This window comes from Mandrillus leucophaeus, unplaced genomic scaffold, assembly GCF_000951045.1.
Source record: "Mandrillus leucophaeus isolate KB7577 unplaced genomic scaffold, Mleu.le_1.0 Scaffold112, whole genome shotgun sequence".
In the NCBI taxonomy this organism is placed as follows: domain Eukaryota; kingdom Metazoa; phylum Chordata; class Mammalia; order Primates; family Cercopithecidae; genus Mandrillus; species Mandrillus leucophaeus.
In genome coordinates, this window is record NW_012099432.1 from 82,903 (window position 1) to 108,425 (window position 25,523).

At 55.2% G+C, this 25,523-nt stretch overlaps 2 protein-coding genes and 1 long non-coding RNA gene across 7 annotated transcripts in view; 1 reads left to right on the plus strand and 2 right to left on the minus strand.

Moving 5' to 3' along the window:
• Positions 1 to 402: 402 nt before the first annotated feature.
• Positions 403 to 1,369, minus strand: LOC105549634. The gene is made up of 2 exons (XR_001007582.1): positions 1,186 to 1,369; positions 403 to 1,001 (listed from the first exon to the last, which is right to left on the minus strand). It is a non-coding gene; the product is annotated as an uncharacterized LOC105549634 (long non-coding RNA).
• Positions 1,370 to 1,527: 158 nt separating this feature from the next.
• Positions 1,528 to 16,406, plus strand: PIN1 (peptidylprolyl cis/trans isomerase, NIMA-interacting 1). Of its 4 annotated transcripts, none has more exons than XR_001007584.1 (5): positions 1,529 to 1,724; positions 5,197 to 5,409; positions 14,748 to 14,858; positions 15,806 to 16,028; positions 16,250 to 16,399. XR_001007584.1 is itself a non-coding variant. In XM_011994271.1 (5 exons), exons 1-4 carry the CDS (start codon positions 1,667 to 1,669, stop codon positions 15,913 to 15,915), a joined length of 492 nt encoding a protein of 163 aa, XP_011849661.1. In that variant the 5' UTR covers positions 1,529 to 1,666; the 3' UTR covers positions 15,916 to 15,917; positions 16,250 to 16,399. The 4 variants fall into 4 exon arrangements, 3 of the variants coding, with proteins under 3 accessions (XP_011849652.1, XP_011849661.1, XP_011849665.1); XM_011994271.1 differs by having other exon boundaries at positions 15,806 to 15,917; XM_011994262.1 differs by having other exon boundaries at positions 1,528 to 1,724; positions 15,806 to 16,406.
• A 3,968-nt stretch (positions 16,407 to 20,374) lies between these two features.
• The window catches only part of OLFM2 (olfactomedin 2), a 7,432-nt gene continuing 2,283 nt past the window's right edge, over positions 20,375 to 25,523 (minus strand). Inside the window, exons 1-5 of one of the 2 annotated variants that reach the window (XM_011994286.1) lie at positions 24,737 to 24,808; positions 24,356 to 24,502; positions 23,904 to 24,123; positions 23,449 to 23,555; positions 20,375 to 21,517 (exon numbers count right to left, since the gene is read on the minus strand). In XM_011994286.1, coding sequence (XP_011849676.1) covers positions 20,840 to 21,517; positions 23,449 to 23,555; positions 23,904 to 24,123; positions 24,356 to 24,481 — 1,131 coding nt within the window. In that variant the 5' untranslated portion in view covers positions 24,482 to 24,502; positions 24,737 to 24,808 and the 3' untranslated portion in view covers positions 20,375 to 20,839. Of the gene's footprint in view, positions 21,518 to 23,448; positions 23,556 to 23,903; positions 24,124 to 24,355; positions 24,503 to 24,736; positions 24,809 to 25,523 lie in introns of those variants that run through there. The other variant, XM_011994296.1, reaches the window with a different exon arrangement.

The following is a 25,523-nucleotide window of genomic DNA, read 5'->3' on the forward strand; positions in this document are numbered from 1 at the left end:
CATAATCACAGTCTCACTGCACCCTCGACCTCTGAGGCTCAAGCTATCCTCCCACTTGAGCCTCCTGAGTAGCTGAGATTACAGGTGCGCCACCACACTCGCCTTTTTTTTTTTTTTTTTTTTTGAGATGAAATCTCGCTCTGTTGCCCAGGTTGGAGTGCAGTGGCACAATCACGGCTCACTGCAACCCCTGCCTCCCAGGTTCAAGTAATTCTTCTGTCTCAGTCTCCTGAGTAGCTGGGATTAAAGGTGCCCACTACCACGCCTGGCTAATTTTTGCATTTTTAGTAAAGACAGGGTTTCACCATGTTACCAGGCTGGTCTTGAATTCGACTTCAGGTTGTCTGCCCGCCTCGGCCTCCCAAAATGCTGGGATTACGGGTGTGAGCCACCAAGCCTGGCTTGAGTGCTTTATGTGGATTAATTTATTTAATCTTCACATCAAACAGAAGGATGTATTATTGCTTATCCCCACTTTGCAGATTGGGAAACCAAAGTACAGAGTAACATTAAGTAATCAGTTCAAGGTCACATAGCAAGTGGCAGTGCCAGGCTTTAAACCCAAGTCTGGCTCTAGACTTCTCTTAGCCTTCTACTGCATCCTGTATCTAATTTGTTGTGGGCAGTTTTCCCTGAGTTCACTTCACTCAGCCTCATTCTTTTTAGCGGTCACATAGGGTTCTATGATAGGTGAACTGTAGTTGAACTGTTTGCTGTCAGTGTCTTCAACTCCCATATCTACCCACAGTTCCCGAACCCTGGGTCCCAAATACCTCCTCTGTGTCCCACGGGCTCTGCAGACTCTATTTTAAGTTGGCTAAAACTGAGCTCATCTCCTCCCACCTGTACCTCCTCCATGTTCTTATATGAATGTCAATGTCGGCACCCACTGGTCACCCAGGATGGAGGAAGGAGCCAGACTGTGAAGGAATAAGGGAAGTAAGCAGGTTCCAAAAGACGTGGAAGGCGTTTGGGTCCAGAGCCTAGGGAAAAGTTTGGCCCTGCAAAAAATAAAAGAGGCTGGGTTAGCTTTGGACATCTGGGGAAACAGGTGGAATGAGGGAGGATGGAGGAGCCAAATTTAAGCATCGGGCACTTAGGTGCTCATCTCCAAGGCAACTGCATTGCTATGGCAACAGCAGAGGCAGCACCGCCCTGCCCAAGTACCACCTCGACCGCCGTTACCTCCGCAGCAGCCAGACGCTTCCGCATGAGAGGGCTGGGGGCTTGCGGACCTTCGGGAACGGCTCAGGAAGGCGGGAGTTGCTGCTGCATTAGCCAATCCATAAGCTCTGTCCCGCCTGGGTGGGCTCTGCGGCGAGGCGCGCCAAGAAGGGGTCGGGAGTTTTTTGGCGCTCGCTAAAGGGCGTTGAGAAGGGCGGGGCCGCGTCGCTTCGGACCACTCAGGACCCGAGGAGAGCGAGTGGGCGGGGCCAGGCTGAGGCTGGCCGGGGGCGGGGCAAAGGGATAACGTGGGAGGGTCCGCCCAATCTCTCTTCTACCCAATAGAAGGCCAGAAAGCCAATCCGGACGGTTGGGACGTCCAATGGGCGTTGCCGCGAGGCCCCGTTGCAGAGCGCGTCTAGCCAATAGGCAGCGGCGGCGGGCGGGCGCGGGCGACCGGCGGCGCGGCTGAGGCGGAGCAGGCGCTGCGGCAGGAGGGAAGATGGCGGACGAGGAGAAGCTGCCGCCCGGCTGGGAGAAGCGCATGAGCCGCAGCTCAGGTGCCGCGGGGGTCGGGGCTGGGGCGGGACCGCGCGGGCCCGCGTAAGCAGGGCTCGAGCTCACCTCTTGGGCGCGGCGGCAGCGGTGCCTCCCTCCTGTGGGGTCCTGGCTCCTCCGCGTAGTACCCGGGGTAACGGCCCCGGCCCGCCCTGTTGTGGGGACTGCGAGCCTCAGGAGCCGCCGGGAAGGCAAAGGAAGCTGAGGCAGGGGGCTGGGCGGGTGAGGGTCCGGGAAGTCCGGGACGATGACCCTGGCCCTGCCGGTCCGGCTGATACCTCTCGGCCTAATGCACCTGACGCCCCCGGGGGACGTCTCTGCACCTTGCTGGGCCCGGGGGCACCCCTGGGAAGGGGACACTCCAGTACCCTGCAAAGGGCATAGGGTGTTGCCCGACCTCGGGTCCACAACCTACCCCTGCTAACACCCCTACCGTGTACACCTAATGCTGAGTCTGCGACATCGCCGGTGACATTCTGCCAGACGATGGCCCCTGTGCTTAGGCCCGATTTAACGGTTAGCCACAATGATAATATTGCCAGTAACAGGGCACGTTTGTCTCTGTGTCAAGCGCTTTAAGTTCTCTCTGAATTGCCACAACTCTGGGAGCCAGATAGTTATTACTTCCTTTCTTACCAGCAAGGAAACTGAGGCCAGAAAACTGAAGGAACTCGTCCAAGATCATTTCAGGGGCTGGGGGTTGGATTAGGACCTAGGCAGTTTGCCTCCAGATCCCCCCGCCCGTGTCACAGCAAACTCCTGAGTAGCAGGCCCAGCATCTGTGGGCAGGTCGCGAGTCACTCTGCTGCCTCCAGAGCCCATAGCAATCGCATTTGCAGTAATAATTCTCCTTGGTTGAGTGCCAGGTTCTGGTGAACGCTTTGGATACATGGACTCTCCTCATTAACCCCGTGAGGTTTGATCTCCTTATTCTCTAGTCCCCATTTTTCAGATGAGAAAACTGAGGTGCAGAGAGATAGAGCCCATTGCCAAGGTTTTAGAGTGAGTCCGTAGCTCAGCTGCATTTGCCCCTGGAACCCGTGCTCTGGCCCATTCTGCTCTAGCCCTGGCCTGTGGCTGGGACCTCCAGCATAAACCGGATGCTCTGCCCAGCCCTGGGCCCATTTCTGCTGTGTCTGCTCGGTTCAACCCTGATGGCTTCCTTTATGGGCGACACTCCATGTCACCCAGACGAACTGTCAGCCTTTGGAGTGGCACCCAGTAGGGTCTTTACTTCCAGCTTCTTGTTCACAGTATTCACTCCTTCATACCCCTCACTCCCTGGGTAACATCTGGCCACCAGTAATGCTGGTTCCTAGCTCTGCAACACTGTGCACGGTGTAGTAGCTAAGAGCAGAGCTTTCAGGTGTGAAGAAGTACCTGAGTACAGTTCCTCCCTCCCCCTGTATGTGCCTGGAACAGAGTAATGTTACTCATTGCTGCCATTCCCAGAGATGCAGAAGGTGAGGCCTCCGTTTTGTCGTCTATACAATGGAGATAATAAAGGCTATCCCACTCTTAATGTGTGCCAGTTTCTGTCCTAGGCATTTTGCAGATGTGTAAGCTTATTTGGTGCTTTCTTCTTCTTTTTTCTGGAGACGGTCTCACTGTGTGGCTCCGGCTGCAGTGCAGCCTCTGCCTCCCAGGCTTAAGCAGTCCTCCCACCTCAGCCTTTCAAGTAGCTGAGACCACAGGCATGTACCACCACCCATGGCTAATTTTTTATTTTTTATTTATTTACTTCTATTTATTTATTTATTTTGAGACAGAGTCTCACTCTGTCTCCCAGGCTGGAGTGCAGTGGCATGATCTTGGCTCACTGCAGCCTCCGCCTCCCGGGTTCAAGTGATTCTCCTGCCTCAGCCTGCTGAGTAGCTGGCATTACAGGTGCCTGCCACCACATCTGCCTAATTTTTGTGTTTTTAGTAGAGACGAGGTTTCACCATGTTGGCCAGACTGGTCTTGAACTCCTGACCTCAGGTGATCCACCTGCCTCAGCCTCCCAAAGTACTGAGATTATAGGCCTGAGCCACTGAGCCCAGCCAGCCTGTTTTTTGGTTTGTTTTTGTTTTTTCTGAGACAAGAGTCTCACTCTTGCACCCAGGCTGGAGTGCAGTGGCATGATCTTGGCTCACTGTAGCCTCCGCCTTCCAGATTTAAACAATTCTCCTGCCTTAGCCTCCCGAGTAGCTGGGATTACAGATATATACCACCACACCCGGCTAATGTTTGTTTGTTTGTTTGTTTGAGGTGGAGTTTCGCTTTTGTTGCCCAGGCTGGAGTGCAGTGGCACAATCTCAGCTCACTGCAACCTCCACCTCCCAGATTCAAGTGATTCTCCTGCTTCAGCCTCCCCAGTAGCTGGGATTACAGGTGCCCGCCACCATGCCCGGCTAATTTTTTATATTTTTAGTAGAGATGGGGTTTCACTGTGTTGGCCAGGCTGGTCTCGAACTCCTGACCTCAGGTGATCCTCCCGCCTCAGCCTCCCAAAGTGCTGGTGCAGGCATGAGCCACTGTGCCTGGCCAATGTTTGTTTTTGTTTGTTTGTTTGAGATGGAGTCTTGCTCTGTCGCCTAGGCTGGAGTGCAGTGGCGCGATGTCAGCTCACTGCAACCTCTGCCTCCCGGGTTCAAGCGATTCTTCTGCCTCAGCCTCCTGAGTAGCTGGGACTACAGGTGTGTGCCTCTATGCCCGGCTGGTTTTTTTTATTTTTAGTTGAGATGGGGTTTCACCGTGTTAGCCAGGATGGTCTCGATCTCCTAACCTCATGATCCACCCGCCTCAGCCTCCCAAAGTGCTGGGATTACAAGTGTGAGCCACGGCACCTGGTCCAATGTTTGTATTTTTAGTAGAGATGGGGTTACACCATGTTGGCCAGGCTGGTCTCAACCTCCTGACCTCAGGTGATCCACCCCACCTTGGCCTCCCAAAGTGCTGGGATTACAGGCGAGAGCTACCATGCTTAGTCCTTTTTAAATTTTAAAAAAATTATTATTTAGTCCTTTCAATGACCCTAAGGTAGGAACTGTTATCTCCATTTTACAGGTGAGAACGCTGAGGCCCAGGGAAGGTAGATCACATTTGAACGCAGATTCAGATTTGAATTCAGGTGGTCTGCCTGCTGAGTGCATGCTTCGAGTCAACTTCTTGTCCCCCAGCTTCCTCTCTTCCATCACCCTGGGTTATTTTCCTCCTTGAAGTTATCGGGGATTGATGTTATCCTGTGTTTTGTTTGCTTGTTTAGCACCTGTCTGTTCTCACCTAGAATGTTAGCTCTCTAAGGGTAGGGACTGTATCCTGCCACATTGGCTCATGTCTGGAGAGCCTGTGGCACATGGTAAACACGCCATGGATTTGTTGAATGAAGGCACCCCCTGCAAGCCAGGTCCTTACCCTGGCTTCTGGCTGTGGGCTCAGGTGGTGTCATGGGAGCACAACCCTAGCTGAATTCCCACCTGCCCTCCCCTCCAGGTCGAGTATACTACTTCAACCACATCACTAACGCCAGCCAGTGGGAGCGGCCCAGCGGCAACAGCAGCAGTGGTGGCAAAAACGGGCAGGGGGAGCCCGCCAGGGTCCGCTGCTCGCACCTGCTGGTGAAGCACAGCCAGTCAAGGCGGCCCTCGTCCTGGCGGCAGGAGAAGATCACCCGGACCAAGGAGGAGGCCCTGGAGCTGATCAACGGTGAGCAGGGCAAGGGCAAAGGCTTGGGAGGGGATCTTCTCCCAGGTGGGCCTTTGTAGAAGTCACACCAGACCCTTCATCCCAGCTTGCTTAGCTGCCAGGCGTTGGTGTTGGCCAACACCAAAACGCCAGTGCATGACATGACCCTGACCTTCACAGCAGCCATTCTCTTTCCTTTCCATCTGGCATTTCAGGGTGAGCCAGGTAGGGGCAGAGGACCCAGCCCGGGGACTGGCAGACCTGGGTTCAGGTAGTACTGTGCCTCTGTGAACTCTCTGACCTTTGAGAGGGGACTCATGTCACCTCCCCTAGACTCAGCTTTCTCTGTAAAATGGGCATCCTCTGAGGACCATTGTGAAAGTTCAAGGGAATAAGGCAATGCATTTTGCCCAGTGGGCCCGCAGTCTGTGGGAACTGTTGTCAATAGTAATATCATCCAGTAGGGGCCCGAGTCACAAACATAGGTGGGTCCAGAGAGAGTGGTCAGAAAGGTAGTGAGTGCCTGCAGGGTGCGGTGGCTCACACCTGTAATCCCGGCACTTTGGGAGGCCTTGGAGGGCAGATCACCTGAGGTCAGGAGTTCGAGATTAGCCTGGGCAGTATGGTGAAACTTTGTCTCTACTAAAAATACAAAGATTAGGCAGATGTGGTGGTGCATGCCTGTAATCCCAGCTACTCGGGAGGCTGAGGCAGAAGAATCGCTTGAACCCGGGAGGCGGAGGTTGCAGTGAGCCGAGATCGCACCACTCCACTCCAGCCTGGGCAGCAAAGCAAGGCTCCATCTCAAAAAAAAAAACGAAAGAAAGAAAGGTAGTGAGTGCCAGCAGAGCTAGTGAGTTAATTCTGACCTAAGGGAGGAAGCTATTCCCTGCTCTGTTCTGTGTTTCCTCTGCAGTCTGGCACTGGGGTGGCAAACTTTAAAGGCCAGATGGTAAATATTTTAGGTTTCGTGGGCCATGCAGTCTCCGTCAGCTCTGCTTTGTAACTGGATGGCAGTCATAACCAATATGTAAGCAAGCACATGGTCATGGCTGTGTGCCAAGAAAACTTTATTATTTACAAAATCAGGGAGGATTTGGCCTGCAGGCCATCATTTGCAGAGCCCTGTGTAAAGCTGTCCAGTTTGGCTGCCACTCACCACATGTACTATTTCCATGTAAATTAATTAAAATTACCATTCAGATGCAGTGGCTCACACCTCTGATCCCAACACTTTGGGAGGCCAAGGCGGGAGGATCACTTAAGCCCAGGAGTTTGAGACCAGCTTGTGCAACATAGCAAAACCCTGTCTCTACAAAAAATACAAAAATTAGCTGGACGTGGTGGTATATGCCTATAGTGCCAGTTACTCAGAGAACTGAGGTGGGAGGATCCCTTGAGCCCAGGAGGCAGAGGTTGTAATGAGCTGAGATCATGCTACCGCACTCCAGCCTGGGTGACAGAGCGAGACCCTGTCAAATAAATAAGATAATATCAAAAATTGGTTTCTCAGTTGCACTGGTCATACTTTAGCTGGTGGCTGCCATCTTCAACAGCGGGAATATAAAACACATTTCCATTCTTGGCCGGGCATGGTGGCTCACGCCTGTAATCCCAGCACTTTGGGAGGCCGAGGTGGGCAGATCATGAGGTCAGGAGATTGAGACCATCCTGGCTAACATGGTGAAACCCCGTTTCTACTGAAAATACAAAAAAATTAGCTGGACGTGGTGGCAGACACCTGTAGTCCCAGCTACTTGGGAGGCTGAGGCAGGAGAATGGCATGAACCTGGGAGGTGGAGCTTGCAGTGAGCTGAGATCGCACCACTGCACTCCAGCCTAGGCAACAGAGTGAGACTCCATTTCAAAAAAAAAAGACAATTTCCATTCTTGCAGGAAGTTGTGTCTGACAGCCTTTCTCAGAGTCCCCAGAACCTCCTGGGCTATCCCTACTCCAAACAACCCATCCCTCAACCATGCCCAGACAGCCTGGGTTGCTATGCAGCTCTGCCGGGTCCTGGCTGTGTGATCTTGAGCAAGTTACTTAACATCTCTGGGCCTCAATCTTTTTCTCCTTCTTCTTTTGAGACAGGATCTTGCTGTGTCATAGCTCACTGCAGCCTCAACCTCCTTGGGATCAGGTGATCCTTCCACCTCAGCCTCCCAAGTAGCTGGGACCGCAGGCTCATAACACCACAGCTGGCTGATTTTTGTATTTTTAGTAGAGAGAGGACTTCACCATGTTGCCCAGGATGGTCTCAAACTCCTGGGCTTAAGTGATCCTTCCACCTCAGCCTCCCAAAGTGCTGGGATGACAAGCATGAACCACCGCTCCCGGTCGTCAAGTCTTTTTCATTTATAAAATTAGTATTAGAATAATAGGACCCACCTCCCAGGGTAGTTGTGAGGACTCCTGGCTAGTACAGTAAAGTGGGAGTAAGCTCCTGGCATCGGTAAACGTTCTGTTATTGTTAGTGGCCACTGTCATTGCAGTTGTTGGTTGTGGTAACACAGGGACCAGCACAGAGTGCACACTCGGTCAGTATTGGCTGTTGTTTTACTCTCTCATCACTTGGTCCAGTACTGGCCTGTAGGATGTTATTACACATGCACACCCCCAACATAGCATCTAGCACAGTAAGTGCCCCCGTTAGCCTTATATGTAAGCATGGTAGAGAGAAGCCAAGCTCTTGCATGGAATCTTGAAGGCTGATTAAAGAGCCAGCCTCCTGACCTCTGAGGGCAGGGACTGGATCTCTCTCTTTCCCCTGTATTCCCATCCTGCCACACAAAGCCTGGCCCGGAGTCAGCCCTCACAGCCTTGTTTCATGAGCCAGCAGGAAGCAAGAAGGATTCCTGGCACAGGAACAGGCAGAAGTAAAGGCCTAGGGCTAGGATGTAGCCAGGACTCTGGGGAAGGCTTTGCAGGGAGCTGGGGGGTGGTGAGACCGCTCACGGGCAGGTCCCAGCCAGGTTGAGGATGGTCCTTGTCAGGTGAGGAGTTTGGGTTCTTTCCTGGAGGCAGCAGGACATAATGTGGCCATGTGGGATGAGGAGAGGAACCCAGCAGTGCTCTGCTTTCAGCAAAGATCTGGGAAGCTAGAATGTCAAGGACCAGGGAAACTGGAAGGCGCAGAACCTTCAGAGGTTCTGGTTGCCCCAGAGCAAGAGGAAGAAGTGGAGGGAGAAGCCAGGAGAGAATCACGAGATGACCCCTCGGGTCCTCCCAGCTCTAGTGGTCACTGTTCTGAGGCTTCCGGACCCCATAAGAGTGAGTAGGAGGGCTCAGGCATTTGGGGATGGAGCGGCATGAGGTGGGCTCCTGGGGGTCAGCAGAGCGGCCAGGCACAGGACAGAGCTGCTTCAGGCGGTCCTGATGAGAGCTGGCAGAAGGCTGAGGCCGATGGGGACAGTGAGGAGGGCATGGGCCTGGGTGTGGTGGGCGAGGGTGTTTCCCCCATCTCTGGGTTGGACAGGTGCACCTGGTAAGTAGCCAGGCCTTGGGGCCTCGCCGTAGGTACCTGCAGATTCGGGAATGTCAGCAGGAGCCCCGCCTGCCCACATGATGGAAGCTGTGGGAGGAACTGCAGCGAGAGACAGTGTGACTTGAACTTGGGGGCTGGTAGTGGAGGAAGAAGTGAAAGGGAACAGACCTGAGAGAGATTCAGGAGGCAGGATAGAAAGGACTGGGTGATGGATTAGGTGGGCAGGGGTGGGATGTCCGGGGGAGGGTCAGGGCAGAATAGCGTGGCCCACCCTGGGCTCGTACAGGGCTGAGTTTCAGTGCCGGCTGTGTGGTCTTCATTCCCTGAGCCTCAGTTGCCTCATCTGTAGAATGGGGAGAGGGTGGCTATGAGGATCCAGGAGCGATGGGCTCTGTGGCTGGTGCGTTCTGCATGGTGGAGCCTCAGCCCCAGTCATTCGGGTGTGGACAGTGGGGGAGCTGAGGTCAAGTCAAGGTCTCTGCTCACGGGCAGCCCCTGCTGCCACCCCACAGCCCATAGAAAGAGTTCTGGATAGGACCACAGGAGGCCTGGTGGGCTCAGCACACAGATGATGACCTTGGCCCACGACCTCCCTCTCCTGGTATACTGCCTGAGACGGTGCTGGGGCAGATCCCCTCAGAGGTCAGTAGGAGGCTGCAGTGAGGTGGCCCTGGCCAGGGTACACTCGGTAACATCCTCATGTGCAGTGTCGGTGTGGGCATTGGGCACCTGGGCCTCATTTTCTCTTCCATGAAGTGGATGTTCTCCCCTCGAGGGTTCATGCTGGGTGATCAGGAGATCATGATTTGGGCAGCTCACTCCCCAGCTGGCGGTGGGCTGAATCTCATCAGTGCCCATTTAGATCTGGTGCTCCGCCCTTGCCCCGAAGGGACAGGCTGCCTGCAGAGAGAGTTGGGGCCGCCACGTTTTCTGCTGAGGCTCCTTTTCCCAGCATTGGCTCCTCTGCAGCTGCTGGGCTGCAGCCAGAGGCTGTCAGGGATCTGAGGGAGTCATTGCCAGTGTCCTTGTCTAAGGAGGATGGGCCGTGGAGAAGCCCTCCCTGCCTACTCTCCACCCCTGGCCCCTCACATGCCCAGGGCCTGGAGGGTCCCAGGGAGGCTGAGACTATGAGCAGCCATCCTATCCACATACCCATCCCAGCATCCAGGTCAGCCCCTTTGCCCCAGGGTCCCCAAGGTCACTGGCACCCTTCCAGCTTGCTGGCCTCGGGCCAGCCTCTAGCCTCTCTTTCTGGATCTTAGTCTTCTCAGACCTGACCCTGTCACCTCTTTCCCCAACCGGGCCCCTTCCCCTCTGGTGCCTGGGCAGCCTCAAGGAAGTATGCTGGAAGCAGCGTAATGATCTGGCAAGGCAGAGGAGAGAGCACATCTCAAAATCTTTTTGGGGTCAAGGACTACCCCGTTTGTTCCCTCACTCCCACCTAGGTCACTGAGGTGCATTAGCTTGGACTGTTGTAACAAAATACCACAGACTGTGGCTTAAACAACAGTCACCACTTTCCACAGTTCTGGAGGCCAGAAGTCCATGATCCAGGTTCCCTCAGATTCTGTTCCTGGCGAGAGCCCATTTCCTGGCTTGTAGATGGCTGCCCTCTCACTCTGTACTCACATGGTATTCCCCAGTCGCATGTGCACGGAGTGAAGGAGCACAAGCTCTCTGGTGTCTCTTCTTATAAGGACACTAATCCTGGCCAGACGCAGTGGCTCATGCGTGTAATCCCAGAGCTTTGGGAGACTGAGGCAGGCAAATCACTTGAGGTCAGGAATTCAAGACCCAGCCTGGCCAACATGGTGAATCTCCATCTCTACTAAAAATACTAAAAAAAAAAAGTAGTCGGATGTAGTGGCACATGTGTGTGATCCCAGCTACTCAGGAGGCTGAGGCAGGAGGATCGCTTGAACCTTGTAGGCAGAGGTCACAGTGAGCTGAGATCACACCACTGAACTCCAGCCTGGGTGACACAGCCAGACTCTGCCTCAAAAAAAAAAAAAAAAAAAAAGGGGACACTAATCCTGTTGGATCAGGGCCCCACCCTTATGACCACATTTAACCCTAGTTACTTCCCTGAAGTCCCCATCTCCAAATGCAGCCACACTGGGGGTTAGGGCTTTAACACATGAATTTGGGGTGACACAAACATTGAGTCCATAACAGATGGATGGGCAGCTTGGATCTGTCAGGGGCCTGCTCTGCAATAGCCGCTGCTTAAGCGGTCACTGATTCACTCCTTGGAGCAGCCTCCAACGTGGGAGCAGCTGTTACCCCATTTTACAGGCTAGTTGAGTGAGGCTCCAAGAGGTAAGGTCACCTGCCAGACTCGCATTGTTCAGGAGCAGCAGAGGTAGGATCTGAACCTGACGTAGTCCAGAGTCAGCACCCATAACGTGTCCTCTTGGGCCTTGGGGATATGTTGTGAGCAGGCTGGCTGGGGTCTGCCAGCACAGACAGGTGTCATTCTGTTTTGCATACAATTTCAGGGGGTCCTGAACACCTTGAAGCAGGTGGAGGCCCCTGCTCCAGACTGGGAGCTCCTGGAGAGGCCACCCTGCATCTGTGTGGTTCTAAGCTGGAGCCACATCGAATCAGGATGGGGCTCCAGCACCTGACAGCCCCCATCAAATTTCATGGGTTTGGTGCCATCAAGGCTGACATGTTGTCTTGGAGGAGGCCCAGGAAGTCTGGCCTTAGGATCACAGCCTGAGTTTCAGGTAGACAGGGCATGAGATTCCAGCATTTCTGCTTCAAGCCCCATGGTAGATCCCTGTCTGCCTCCTTCCCCGTGGCCTATTTCTGTCTCATTTATTCATGAACTTCTTGAACATTCATGAACACCTGTTTTGTGCACAGTGCTGGGTTCTGAGGGTGTAGCAATGAACAAGGCCAACCCAGCAACCTTCGTTCCCACACTGTGAGGCAGGGAAGCAACCTGCCAATAGGACGGCGGTAAATGCAGCACCCAGGGGGAGGCACCTCACACAGTGGGGGATTAGGGGAGGCTTCTAGGGGAGACCAGAGGATAGCTGGTGAGTTTCAGGCAGGACGAGAGGCTTAAACCAAGGTCTGCGAGGCAGGGGAGCAGGGCGGGAGTAGGAGGATTTCATTGTCGGGGGGTCGGGTGCAGGCTGAGCTAACAAGACACACAGAACCAAACCCCTCAAGGTCAGCCTCACAGAGCAGGAACTCAGGAAGAAAGTGTTTGGTTTTTTCTTTTTGAGATGGAATTTCGCTCTTGTTGCCCATGCTGAAGTGCAGTGGCACGATCCCAGTTCACTGCACCTTCCACCTCCCAGGTTCAAGAGAAAGCACTTTTAAAAACAAATCATTCCAGCTACTTGGGAGGCTGAGGCAAGAGGATTGCTGCAGCCCAGGGGTTCAAGGCCAGCTGGAGAAATATGATGAGACCCCATCTCTACAAAAGGAAAACAAAACAGTCGTTGCTGGCTTTCATCAAAGCAGAAGGTTTTCCAAGAGAGCTGGCAGGTCAGAGGCAGATCTGGGTGATATGAGCTATGGGGGCGCCAAAGTGTGGCTTTTATTTGTTTTTAAGTGGTATGGCTTGCCACTGTGTGTGTGAGAGGACAACTTGGACGGGCTGTCCAATTTCAGGGATCCCTGTGGCTGTGCCCCCAGCCCTGGCCGCTGGGGGCTGCAGCAGGGTGATGCTTGTTCAGGGCCTGGGGCTGGACCTGGCTCCTCAGATGCTCAGCGCCTGCAGGCAGTCCTGCTTCCCCGAAGCAGGTGGGTACCCTGGCTGGCTTAGTGGTCCAGACAGAAGCGGGGACAGGGGACTCCAGTGCTCTGTGCCTAAGGCCAAGGAGATACCTAGAAGTTCAGGGAGAGGAAGGGTGGGAGGGGGTCCTAGCAACATCTAATTTAAGTCGGAGTCACTGGTGGATGTGTCTGGCACAGAGGAGGACCCTGTGGCAGCCCTGGAAGTGGGGTGTTCTGATCAAACCAGGGCATCATGGGCAGAAGCCTCTTGTAATATGCCATCCCAACAGAAGCTGGGGCCCTGTATGGCATTGATGTCCCTGTCGGACAGGCACCACGCAATGCCCCAGAGTGATGGCCAGATCTGACCAGGACACGTGGGCCGGGAGGGCCAAGGATGGGGCAGCAGAGCAGTAGAGGCTGCGTCATCCCTGGGATGCAGTCCACACAGAGGGGAAGAATGATGAAAGCAAGGGACATTGGTCAGGGTCCTGCTCGGTGCCGGGCACTGTGCTGCATGTCACAGCCACTGGCACAAGACCGTCAGGTGGAGGGGCAAAGGGATGTCAGGGCAGCAGGTCCTGTTGACATCCAGCTCAGATACCAGGACACTGGTGGCTGCCATGACGTGCAGCCCAACAGGGAGCTATGGCTGTGCTGTCATGGTGGTACCATTTCCATCGTGGTCCCAAGCAGGTCAGAGTGTGAGGCTGAGGAGCCTTGGGGACACTTGGATCAGTTCAGTGTGTTCAGCAGGTGCCATGGTTGGGTGTCCAGGCCTCCTAGCACTGGCTAGGTCACCCAGCAGTGTCCCCATGGCTCTCTGACAGGCTGTAGGCGGGTGCGTCAGCTATGTGTGTCCTGGGCAGGTTGGCCGGCAGTCGTGTCATGGCCTCATTTAGGTCAGAAGGAGCAATGGGTAGAAGTGTCAGGGTGACGTTAGGAAACCCCCTACTGAGTGTGTCAGGGTGACCCTCATGTTGGAGAGAAGAACTGGTGTCCCTGGAGCGTGGCTGCCAGGCCATAGGGTACATGGGGTGGGTGCAGTTCACCCAGAGGGCTGCCCTGGCTTGCTGGGGCTGTCACATCACTGGCCTAGGGAGGACACTGGAAGGGACACCCGTTGGTGTCAGAGCAAGAGGAGGATTAGGGTAGAGCAGACTTTGGCCCATGGGCACCTTCCTGGGGGCGGCCTGGACTCAGGAAGGCAGTAAGCCATTCCTTCCCACCTGGCATGTGCACAAGAGTGCATACACAGACTTGCTCACACACATTCACACAACACACACCACGTGCACACACACGCAACCCTCCCCACTTAGCTCCCGAAACATGAGTCACTCAGATGCTACTCTGCTGCTATCCTGCCCCCCTCTGCCAGCAGCCCTGTTCCTCCTTCCTCCAGCAGCCCTGGCCTCCCCCGCCTCCTGGAGAGTCAGAGTCGATGGGCTGGTTTAGGCCACACAGGGTGGGGCCGCCCTAAGTTCTGCCAGCATGCAGACCGTAGGTGGGGAGCCAGGAGAAGAGCTGTGTCGCCTGCCTCTGGGACCCTGGGGCTACAGTCCACGAGTGTCCCTTGCAAAGCCCACCGGGGTGTCTTGGAGACCCTTCCCAGTGCCAGGCTGTTCTTCCCAGATGGGACAGCTGAGGCCATGGGCTGCCGTGGCAATGCTGGGCCCTCTCTGGACAGTTCTCCCACCTCTGCCCAGGGGGCCCTGGGGGCCCAGCTCCCTGCCTGGGTCAGCGTCTCCCTGCTTCCTGCACTCCTCTGATCTGTCCAGCTTGGATGTAGATTTTCCCTCAAATGTGTGTGTGTGTGTGCATGTGTGTGTGCTGGAGAGAGTGACAGCGGGAGCAGGGATGTGAGACCCGCAGGGTTGCAGGGCTCATGGGTGACTGGCGGGGTGCACCGAGTGCTCATGCACGTGAAAGTCGCCTCTTCTTGGGTGTGGGTGAGGACAGGTGTGACTGCGCCTGCAGGTGTGTGTGAGGAGAGGGGTATGGGGAGCATGTGTGCCTGTAGGGGGAGGCTTTCCGAGTGAAGTGCTGCCTCCCCCGCCAGCCAGCTCTGGAGCCCTCCATCCTGTCTGGTCAGGTCCCGCCGCTCTGACCTGGCACTCCCATTCCGTTCCATGTCCGCAGGCTACATCCAGAAGATCAAGTCGGGAGAGGAGGACTTTGAGTCTCTGGCCTCACAGTTCAGCGACTGCAGCTCAGCCAAGGCCAGGGGAGACCTGGGTGCCTTCAGCAGAGGTGCGCAAGGAATGGGCCCCACCAGGTCGGGGGACCCCCACTACCCTGAGGGATAGAGGCCGGGAGGGTCTGGGCACTGGGCTCCCGGGTGCCACACCGGCCTTCGGGGTCCAGCAGGTGGCAGCACAGCCCCTTCCTCAGGCTTCAGAGGCTGCTCTGCTGGGCAGGGCCAGGGCCACACAGGGAGGGGGCTGCAGCGCTTTCTTCCTGGAATCATCTCTACCCGGGGGTGGGGGCGCGGCCTCTGTGTGTCTGCGCGCAGATGTCCTCGTCCCAGGCCCACCAAGGCAGGTACGTCCTGTCCTCTGCCTCTTCCTTTTTGTGGTTTAAGGCTGGGGGCCCTGAGAGTCCCAGGGCATGTCCCCCAGAATCCCTCTCAAAGGTGGGGAAACCAAGGGTGAGAGGAGGTGGCCCTGAGTTAGGCCTGTCTGGCCAGGAGAGTGGAAATCAGGGACAGAGGGGACCAAGCAGCCTCCTCTTCCTCCTCTTCAGTCCTCGTGATCTGCAGAACATCAGGGAAAGGCCAGGATGGGTTGCAGGGTATGGTGTGCAGGTGTCTTAGTGGGGCGGGGCGGCAGCATGGGGCCAGGAGCTGCCCACCTGCTCCGAGAAGGCTGGCGGGACAGATGACATGGCAGGGCTGGGAACCAGGCCCAGGGAGACGAGTTCACCACCGAAGTGGCCCCTAAACGTGCAGCGGCAGCCGCAGCCCTGCCTGCCATCCTTCATGCTGTCCTCCCGCTTCCCAGGGCCTCCTTAATGGCCCTGCCGCCCCTAGCTGGGCCGCCGCTCAGCACCAGCAATAAACGTGGTGACGGATGAATGTGGATGAGTGTGAGTCTCAGCGCAGGCAGGAGCCCCATCTGTCGTGGCTGCTGCCCGCCCTGCCTCATCCTGTCCTCTGCCAGCCCAGCCTTGACGCCCCCACCGCCCCTCCTGGCTCCCAGGTCAGATGCAGAAGCCATTTGAAGACGCCTCGTTTGCGCTGCGGACGGGGGAGATGAGCGGGCCTGTGTTCACGGATTCCGGCATCCACATCATCCTCCGCACTGAGTGAGGGTGGGGAGCCCAGGCCTGGCCTTGGGGCGGGGCAGGGCAGCTGGGCCCGCCAGCTCCCCTCTTGCCTGCCAGCCAGTAGCCGAATCCCCCACTCCCTGCCACCGTAACACAGTATTTATTGTTCCCAAAATGGCTGGGAGGGGGCCCTTCCAGATTAGGGGCCCTGGGGTCCCCACTCCCTGTCCATCCCCAGTTGGGGCTGCGACTGCCAGATTCTCCCTTAAGGAATTGACTTTAGCAGGGGTGGGAGGCTCCCAGACCCAGGGCAGTGTGGTGGGAGGGGTGTTCCAAAGAGAAGACCTGGTCAGCAGAGCTGCCCCGTGTTCCCCCAGGTCCTGGAGGCAGACTTGAGGACCGAGTTATTTCTAGTTAGGCCACGCTCCTCTGTTCAGTCGCAAAAGCAAACACTCGTGCGGCCCAGCCATGGGCCCTCTGAGCAACTGTGCAGCACCCTTTCACCCCCAATTAAACCCAGAACCACTGCTCCGCTCTCCTGTGTCTCATTTCTCCCCGGGGAAGCATAGGGGGGACGATGTCACGGGGAGGGGATCACAGCTACCCCATCCTAAGAGTCCCAGCTGCACATTCTTCCCCGAGACTCCCCCTTGCCCTGGGCCAGCACCCTGAGACCTGCTTCCCTGCCATCTCAGGTGCTTCCGGAAGGTTCATGGGTCCAACTCAGCACCTGGCCCAGCACCCACTGCAGCTGTGGTTACCATGACAACAGGGCCCTCCTGGACTGGAGGGGGCTTCTGCGGGGAGGGGGACGGGAGCAGACACGGCTTCTAGTGCTCAATTGAAGGCGCAGCAGAGGGGATCCTGGGGCGGGTGGCGGGGAGATGGGGTCCCCCGCCAGTGTGGGGGCTATGGATGTGGCCTGCCTGACCCCCATCCCCTGTTCAGTCGGGGGGCTGTGGGTCTGGTGGAGAAGTGGTTATGCCTGCACGCCCTATTCCCCTTCCACTTGATGGGGACCAGCCCAGATTGTGGGGGTGCCTGGCTGGCAGAGCTTAGGGACTTGAGCAACTAAAGCCTGGCCCCAGGGGACCTCCCCTCCCGCAAGTGCTGAGTTTCTAATAAAGGCCAAGCCTCATAAACAATCACCTGCGCCTGCTCCCATCTGGCTGGCTTCGGGAGCAATCGCTCACTCGCCTGCTGCCTGCCTGCCGGAGCGTTTGTCATTAGGAAGGTTTAATGGGTTTCCTCTCAGCTCCAGAGGGCTGGGGAGAGCCGGCTGCATGGCTACACCGCCAGGCAGAATGTTCTCCCGTCGCCTGGTGGAAGGGGGTTGGGAGTGAGGCAGCCGCGCCACCATTCACACCAGCAGTTGGATGTGGGGTTGGGGAAGAGACCACCCCTCCTGGAACAGTGGAGGCCCTGGTTCTGGAAGGATAGGAAATTAGTGGCTGGGGCCCAGAGGGTTTGCCGAGTTCCACTCCAAGGTGAAGAATGGGTTTTGTGTCCTGTCAGCAGCAGGGCCCAGGGAAGGGTGTGCATCGTTCTGTGTGGGAGACGCTGCCCCCCACCCGTGTGTGTGTGTGTGTGTGTGTGTGTGTGTGTGTGTGTATGTGTCTGCATTTGCCCAGTAATGTGTGGGGCCATGTGATTGGTTGTCTCTGTGTCCTGTGCATTTCGGGAGTCCCCTGGTCTAGGTGTGACCACCTGCCCCTCCAGGCACCCCCTTCCCTTGTCTGTCTGTGCAGTGGCCAAAACCCAAATGAGAATGTCGCTGTTAGGTAACCATGCCTCCAGAGCCCACTTCGGGGCCGTGATTCATTATTAAGCAGCTGTGCATTCCCTTACCTCCCACTCACCCCCTCCTGCCTAGAAACAGGGCATAAATCCCAGGCCTTTAGGATGGTGACAGTGTAGTCTTCCCTAGTGCCACTTTACAGGCACCTCCCAGGCCAGACCTGCCCCAGGGGGTCAATCTCCACATGCCCCTGGCTTCTGTGGCCGTAGGGCAGGGCCGGAGCAGGTCACCTTGGGGTAAACGGGATTACTGCCCCAGGATTGGAGTTGGCTTCGCGGTGCCCATGTCCATGATGAGAGGGGAAATCAGTGAGTTAGCAGTGGACAGCCGAAGACGCACACATATGCACACAGATTGATCCTGGCCTGGGAAGTGTTAGTCTGCCTGCCCATCCTTGTTTGTAACAAAAACCACAAACTCAAAAGCTCTGAGCCTGCGTGTGTGTGTGAGTGATCTCTCTCTGAGGACCTGGTACAGATGTGATGGACACACCCACACCCAGCCCCAATCGCGGTTTGAGAATGTGGCTCCCCAGCACTCAGCGTATTGTGGACAAAGATTGTGGACCTCAGCATCCTCAATGCTCCACCTTACTTTGGGAGAATCCAGTATCTAAGGGCAATAAACTACCCTGTCCTCTCACTGTGGAGACTCTCTGCCTCCGAATAAATGTAAATTGGGGTGGGAGTTGGGGGGATACAGATGTTCTAGGTGTCCCGGCTTTGTGCTGCTTTTCATTTCATTTTTTCAGCCGGTACAGAGTAAGGTGCCTCTCCACGTGCTAATCCGGGAATGAATCCTTTTTCCAATGTCAAACATATTTGCTTAAATGGAAATTAATTGCTTTTCTTGAGGATTTCTCTAAAAATTGGTTTTAAATGAGTACATTAGGCAGTCCCATTTATTATTCATTGGTTTCATTCCCAATATGGCCCCAGTATCCGAGTTCCCGGAGATGCCAGCATGGAGCGGAGATGATTTAATCAGGGAAACCATTAATTAGAGATGGGGAGAGCCTCCCCCGGGGGAGTGGGGAGCACCCACTCTGTGGCCTCAGCGGGGTGGGGATCTGGGCCACTGGGGCTCTTTAAATGATGTTTCTGCTCTGGATTCAATAGGGACCAACCACTGGGGTCAACATGGGGCAGGATCACCTGGGCAGCTTCCCCTACCTTCATTCTTGGCCCCTCAGCCCCAAGGGTGACGCTCCTCACCGTTCTTGTACCCCTTCCAGCTAGCCTGGCTGCACCCCTTAGGTCTACCTCACGCAGGCCTTCAGACAGGCCTGGCTCGTATAAAGCCTTCATCTGGTTCTTCCCGGTCTGTGACTTCCCCTCCCCTGCCTTTAGCCAGATCTCTAAGGCTGCTGAGGACTTAGCTTCTTTTTTATTTTTAAAATTGAGACAAGGTCTCACTCTGTGGCCCCGCTGCAATGCAGTGGCGCTCATGGTTCATGGCAGCCTCGAACTCCTGGATTCAAGAGATCCTCCCACCTCAGCCTCCCGAGTAGCTGGGACTGTAGGCGCACACCACCACGCCTGGCTAGTTTTCTCAATTTTTTTTAGAGATGCGGTCTTGTTAGGTTGCCCAGGCTGGTCTTGAACTCCTGGGCTCAAGCGATCCTTCCACCTCAGTTTCCCAAAGTGCTGGGATTACAGGCATGAGCTGCTGTATCCGGCCTTCTCATAGTTCAGTCCCTTCCTGTCTCCCTCATACTCTTCTTTCCTGCCTCCAAAACGTCTTGTCTTTTCCTCTTCTTCCCCTCCAAGAGTTCTGGTTCCCCATCAAGGGCTATCCCTGCCCAATCCCTCTTCCAGGCAAACAGGCTCCATGTGTGCGGGGTGAGTGTGTTCAGCTGAAGGCACTTGAGTGCCCCTTTAGGCTGTTTCTAGCTTTTTTTGTGATTAGCTAACTCGGCACAAATGTGACTCGTTTAAAAACGATTTTTGAAATTACAAAGCAACAAGAGAAAAAAGAAAAAGGAAAAATTCAGCTGGGCCCTACTTTTTCATACCCAGCTTGTCAGAAGCCAGCTCGATTGTTAAAAACCCATTTAAAAAATTGCCGGACTGGCCGGGCTCAGTGGCTCACGCCTGTAATCCCAGCACTTTGGGAGGCCAAGGGGGGCGGATCACTTGAGCCCAGGAGTTCAAGATCACCCTGGACAACATGTCGAAACCCCCATCTCTACTAAAAATACAAAAATTAGCCTGGCGTGGTGGTGCGTGCCTGTAATCCCAGCTACTCGGGAGGCTGAGGCACGTGAATCGTTTGAACCCGGGAGGCGGAGGTTGCAGTGTGCTGAGATCATGCCACTGCACACCAGCCTGGGTGACAGAGCAAGACTGTCTCAAAAAAAAAATTTTTTTTCCAGACCACTTAGTAATGCATCAAGAGTGATCAGAGAGTGGCAATCCAGTGACGGGAGAATACTCATTTGAGACCAGTTTTCATTGTTGTGCTAGAATTCTCGGTTGGTTTGATCAAACTGCTTTTAAATGAATTGCTTTCGATCAAAACAGCTTGGGATTGGGTCTCCTCACCCATCTCTCCAAAGGGCTGGCCCTGGGGAACCCCTTCCCCCCAGTTTGCTTAAGCTCAAGTCATGGAATAAGGGGATCCTCACTGGAGATGGGTCTCCAGGCTTGGACTTTGGGGCCACCTCCACCTCTGCCCCTGTTGGACACACAGAGTCATCAAAGCATCAAATGTCAAAGGTCCCGTTTATTCCGGCAAACCGGAAAGAAAAAGTGTAAATAAAAAAAGAAACAGATCCATGCACTCAACTCCTGGGGGTGGGGGTGGGAGTGAGGGATGAGGAATGGGTGGGAAGCAAGGAGGGAGGGGTGGAAGGACAGAGAGAGTGAGAGAGACAGAGAGAGGCAGAGACAGGGAAAGAACTGGAGAACCAGAGCCATAAAAAGAAAAAGACATCCATAAAAAGGCAGAAAGAAAGAAGTGTATTAAAAGCAGGGATCAATAAAGGAGAAGAGGGGAAATTGAGAAAATAGACAGAAATACACAGGCAGAGAACAAAAGCCCAGCAAAAAGGCGGGGAGAAAGGGCATGACAGAGACAGAGAGATCACCCTTGAGGGACACAGGCAGAATGAAAAGGGCCCCCAGCCCCCGGAGGCCCCCCAGGCAGCAGCCTGAGCCACAGCATTGGCTCAGGGGTCCCCAGAGGTGCTGATGACGTGAAACAGGGTGACATTGTAGAGCACCTGGTGGCCGTTGTTCCAGGTATAGAGGGCGCGCTCCCGGGGGTTGTAATCCAGCATCGAGATGTGGGAATACTGGTTGTGGAAGGGCACGTCCGTGTACTCGTAACTGGACGTGTTGGTGAAATAGGCAAAGTAGACCTTGGCCCCAGCCAGGTGGGAGTTGGTCACGTAGAGCACACCGCAGATCATGAAGGCCTCGCCGGCGCTGCGCTTGGGGTAGCCGGTGTCCCAGGACCGCATGACCTCGAGGGTGTGTGGGTCCAGCCGGCTGACCACGATGTTGCCCGCGTTCTGGTTGGTGGTGTACACAGCCCAGAGCCCGCTCTCGTCCACCATGAAGTCCATGTCGGAGAAACCGCCCCAGGAGTAGGGGAAGGTGTTGTTGTAACCAGCGCCCGGGAGGCTCCTCTGCACCAGCACGGAGCGCGAGCGGAAGTGGTATTTGACCACCACGTTGCTCTGGTACTTGTTATAGAACAGGGAGCCGTTGTACACCACGTGGCCCGTGCCCGCCCACGGCTGGGGTAGCAGGTGCTGGATAAAGTTCTGGCCTTTGATGAAGTCTCCCAGGGTACGGAACTCCAGGACCCGGCGGCCCTTGTAATAGCCATCCATGTACCAGACCTATGGGAACAGCCGCTGGTCACTGGGGGGGGGGACCACCACCAATGACCCAAGGGTCCCAGCACCAGTTACAGCCATTAGAGATCAACGGTCACTAAGTGGTCATTAGTCATGGGAATTCTGTTGACCGTTCATTACCAATTATGGCCCTAGTGTGACCATGATCGTCTCGTGGTGACAGCATTAACCATGGGCAGTGAATTCAAGTGATGTCTTATGACTCAGTGGCTGTCCAGTGATCACTAACCACCCAATATCCAATGACCAGGGAATTCCTGGGCCCAGTGAGTCCCCAGGGGCTGCAGTTTCTTGGGGAACTGCATGGCCCCCGTGGGACCACGATCCCAGTGAGTGCTATTGGTCTTTTTTTTTTTTTTTTTTTTTTTTTTTTTGAGATGGAGTCTCTCTCTGTCGCCCAGGCTGGAGTGCAGTGGCGTGATCTCAGCTCACTGCAACCTCCCAGGTTCAAGCGATTCTCCTGCCTCAGCCTCCTGAGTAGCTGGGATTACAGGTGCGTATCACCATGCCCGGCTAATTTTTGCATTTTTAGTAGAGATGGGGTTTCACAATGTTGGTCAGGCTGGTCTCAAACTCTCGTCCTTGTGATCCACTGTCTCGGCCTCCCAAAGTGTTGGGATTACAGGCATGAGCCACCATGCCTGGCCTTTTTTTTTCTTTTGAAACAAGGTCTCACCATTCTTCCCAGGCTGGAGTGCAGTGGCACAATCACGGCTCACTGCAGCCTTGACCTCCCAGGCTCAAGCGATCCTCCCACCTCAGCCCCCCAAATAGCTGGGACTACAAGCACAAGTCACCATGCCCGGCTAATTTATTGTATCTTTAGTAGAGACAAGGTCTCACAATGTTGCCCAGGCTAGTCTCAAACTGCTGAACTCAAGTGATCTGCCTGCCTTGGCCTCCTAAAGTGCTGGGATTACAGGCGTGAGCCACCGCACCCAGCTGCTATTGATCTTAAAACAGACCTGAAGTGGACAATGCTTCATCCCAAAGGACCCGGGGAACTGCAGCCCCTGGGGACTCACTGGGTCCAGGAATTCCCTGGTCATTGGATACTGGGTGGTTAGTGGTCACTGGACAGCTACTGAATGATAAGACATCACCTGAATTCATTGCCATGGTTAACTAACCCCTGTCACCACGAGGTGACTAGGTGTGTCATTGACATTATCGCTGTCATCATGTTAACTAGCATTTGTTGTTTTTGTTTTGTTTTGTTTTTGAGACAGAGTTTCATTCTTGTTGCCCAGGCTGGAGTGCAATGATGCAATCTTGGCTCACTGCAACCTCCACCTCCCGGGTTCAAGCAATTCTCCTTCCTCAGCCTCCTGAGTAGCTGGGATTATAGGCATGTACCACCATGTGCGGCTAATTTTGTATTTCTAGTAGAGACGGGGTTTCTCCATGTTGGTCAGGCTGGTCTCGAACTCCCAGCCTCAGGTGATCCACCCACCTCGGCCTCCCAAAGTGCTGGGATTACAGGCGTGAGCCACCATGCCTGGCCTCATGGATGGTTCTTGTGTGTCTAAGTGATAGGCAGTCATGACCATGGAAGCTACTAGAAGTCCAAAGGTCACTGAGCAGTGCTTGGTGGAGGAGGTCTCTTGTCCTTGGGAAGGCATTGGTCATTGGGTAGTTACTTGGACGTCAGTAGTCCCTGAGAACTGGTCGGTAGAACTCAGTAACCACTAGCCACTATACAGACACTGGAGGTCAACAGACTGGGATTCACAGGGCTGCAAAGCCCTTGGTCACTTGGGGGTTACTGGACAGGGAGGTCCAATGACCCTGGGGTATCCAGGACACTTTGGGCTACAAGACAGTCACCAGTGTGAACTCCCGGGGCACGTATGGGCAGTCAGAGGCTCTGTCCCTCCCAGGCCCTGACCCCAGGGGTGGGCGCAGTCACTCACCCGGCTATCCGCACTGGGGGCCATCGTGTCAGTCATCCAGGAGCCGAAGCGGGACCCCATGGCCCGAACGGTGATGGGGTTACTGACCCCGGTCAGCTTCCCACAGCCTGGGAGGCAGGAAAGGGGGAATAAGGATGGGGAAGGGAACAGCCCAAGAGAGGCAGGGCAAAGATGAAGTGCTATGATCAAGTTGGGAAAGTGGGGACCAGGGATGAGGGAAGACTCAAAAATCTGGTCCCAATATGTTGTTCAGTTGTGAGTGAGGGGTTAGAAGCCAAGGATCAGGGCCATTTCCAGCTTCTAGACTCAGGTGTAGCCTTAGGTAGGAAGGTCAAGAGTTGAGGTTTAGAAGTTAGAGGTCAAAACTGTGCCCAGCTTCTAGGCACAAACAGGTGATATTGGAGTTGGGTGTGGCAGTCAGAGATCAGGGGTCAGGATCAAGGGCCAAGGCATACCCAGCTTCTGGGCGCAGGCGTGGAGCCGGGCCTCCAGGGCCATCACCCGCTGCTGCAGATCCTCGTACCCGTAGGCACCCATCTCCTCCTGGATGGTCGCCAGACTGCCGGAGAGATTCCTCACCTCCTCCCGCAGGCGTACAATGGTCCGTGTGTCTGCCTTGTACTGCTCCAGGACCGAGCTCAGGGGCAACAGTTCTGTCATCCTGTCCTTCAGCTCCTGTGCATCAAGATGGAACCATGGCCAAGCCTGACCTCTGGCCTTTGACCCAGACATGACCTCAACCTCTGACTCATAACTTCACTCTTTGTCTTTGATGCACACCTGGCCCTTGGCATTTGGCTCAGACTGGACCCTAGATTCTTCCCAGACATGACTCCACTGTAGGAACTAATGGATACCAAATCCCAATCATTCGTTTGAGCTCTGGTCTGGACCCAGGAGGACCCACCTGGAAGCTTTTGGCCGAGAGGGACCCATCAGCCGCCCGGAGCCGCGCATCCAGGCTCCGCATGAGGGTCTCCATGCCGCGTACATACTGGAGGTCGCGATATGTCCGCAGCTCAAGGACCTCCATGGACTGGGAGACATTCTGGACCTAGGAATGGGGACAACTGAAGGGACCAGACCTCCTTCCCCAAATCCCAACCCAGAGATGCCACAGACAAGAGCTGGCAGGGCCAGAGGCTGCGCAAACACCAGATCGACAAGGCCACCTTCTCCTCCCCTGAGTTACCAGCAGCCTCCCAGTCGTGTGCCCAATCCATCCATCCATCCCTCTCTCCCTCCTACCCACTGGCTCCCATCTGGTCCACCCACCACCACCTCTCACCTCCTCCCTAGTCTCCCAGTTCCACCTTCATCCCCTGTAGTCAATTCGCTACACAGCAGACAGAAGGAACTTTCAAAACAGAGATTAAATCACCTTCCTCCTCCACAGATCCTGCGCTGGCTGGTTCTGCCCCGCCCCCCACCCCACCCACTTCCTCTCTCTTTGTTCTCACAGACTCTAAGCTCCTTCCCTCCGCAGGGTCTTTGCACTTGCTGGTCTCTCTACCTGGAGTGCTGTTCCCCCCACATTCCCATGGCTGGCTCCTTCTCATCCTTCAGGGTTCAGCTCCAGCATCCCCCACTCAAAGCATCCTTCCCTGACCACTCTGTCCCAGGTAGCCGCTCACTCACTCTCCTCTTGCCTGGTCATTTCTTTCCCAGTGTGACTATGTAGAACATTCTTATCCATCTGCCTCCTTCAGGTGGGACCCTCAGAGACAGAGGCTGCGTCTAGCTTGTCCACAGTTTAACCTCCCGTGCCCAGCACTGGCCTGGAGTAGAGGCGCAGTAAGTACTTTTTGGCTAAATGAGTTAAATAAACTTCCCTTGCCCTGGCCTCTCCTGACCCAACCTGAGAGTCCCCAGCTCCCACCTCACTGTAGCCAGGAGTTACCTGGCTACGGTGAACTCCGCCTGGTAAGTTGAACTCCCCCTGGCTAAGGTAGACTCCACCTGGCTAAGGTGAACACCTGGCTAAGGTAGACCCTCACCTGGCTAAGGTAGACCCTCACCTGTCTAAGGCAGACCCTCACCTGGCTAAGGCAGACCCTCACCTGGCTAAGGCAGAC

Coding starts and splice junctions, on each gene's coding strand:
- PIN1 (XM_011994262.1), top strand. CDS start 1,667: ATGGCGGACGAGGAGAAGCTGCCGCCCGGCTGGGAGAAGCGCATGAGC. Junction 1,725..5,196: donor GCGCATGAGCCGCAGCTCAG/GTGCCGCGGGGG, acceptor CCTCCCCTCCAG/GTCGAGTATACTACTTCAAC. Junction 14,859..15,805: donor CCTGGGTGCCTTCAGCAGAG/GTGCGCAAGGAA, acceptor CCTGGCTCCCAG/GTCAGATGCAGAAGCCATTT.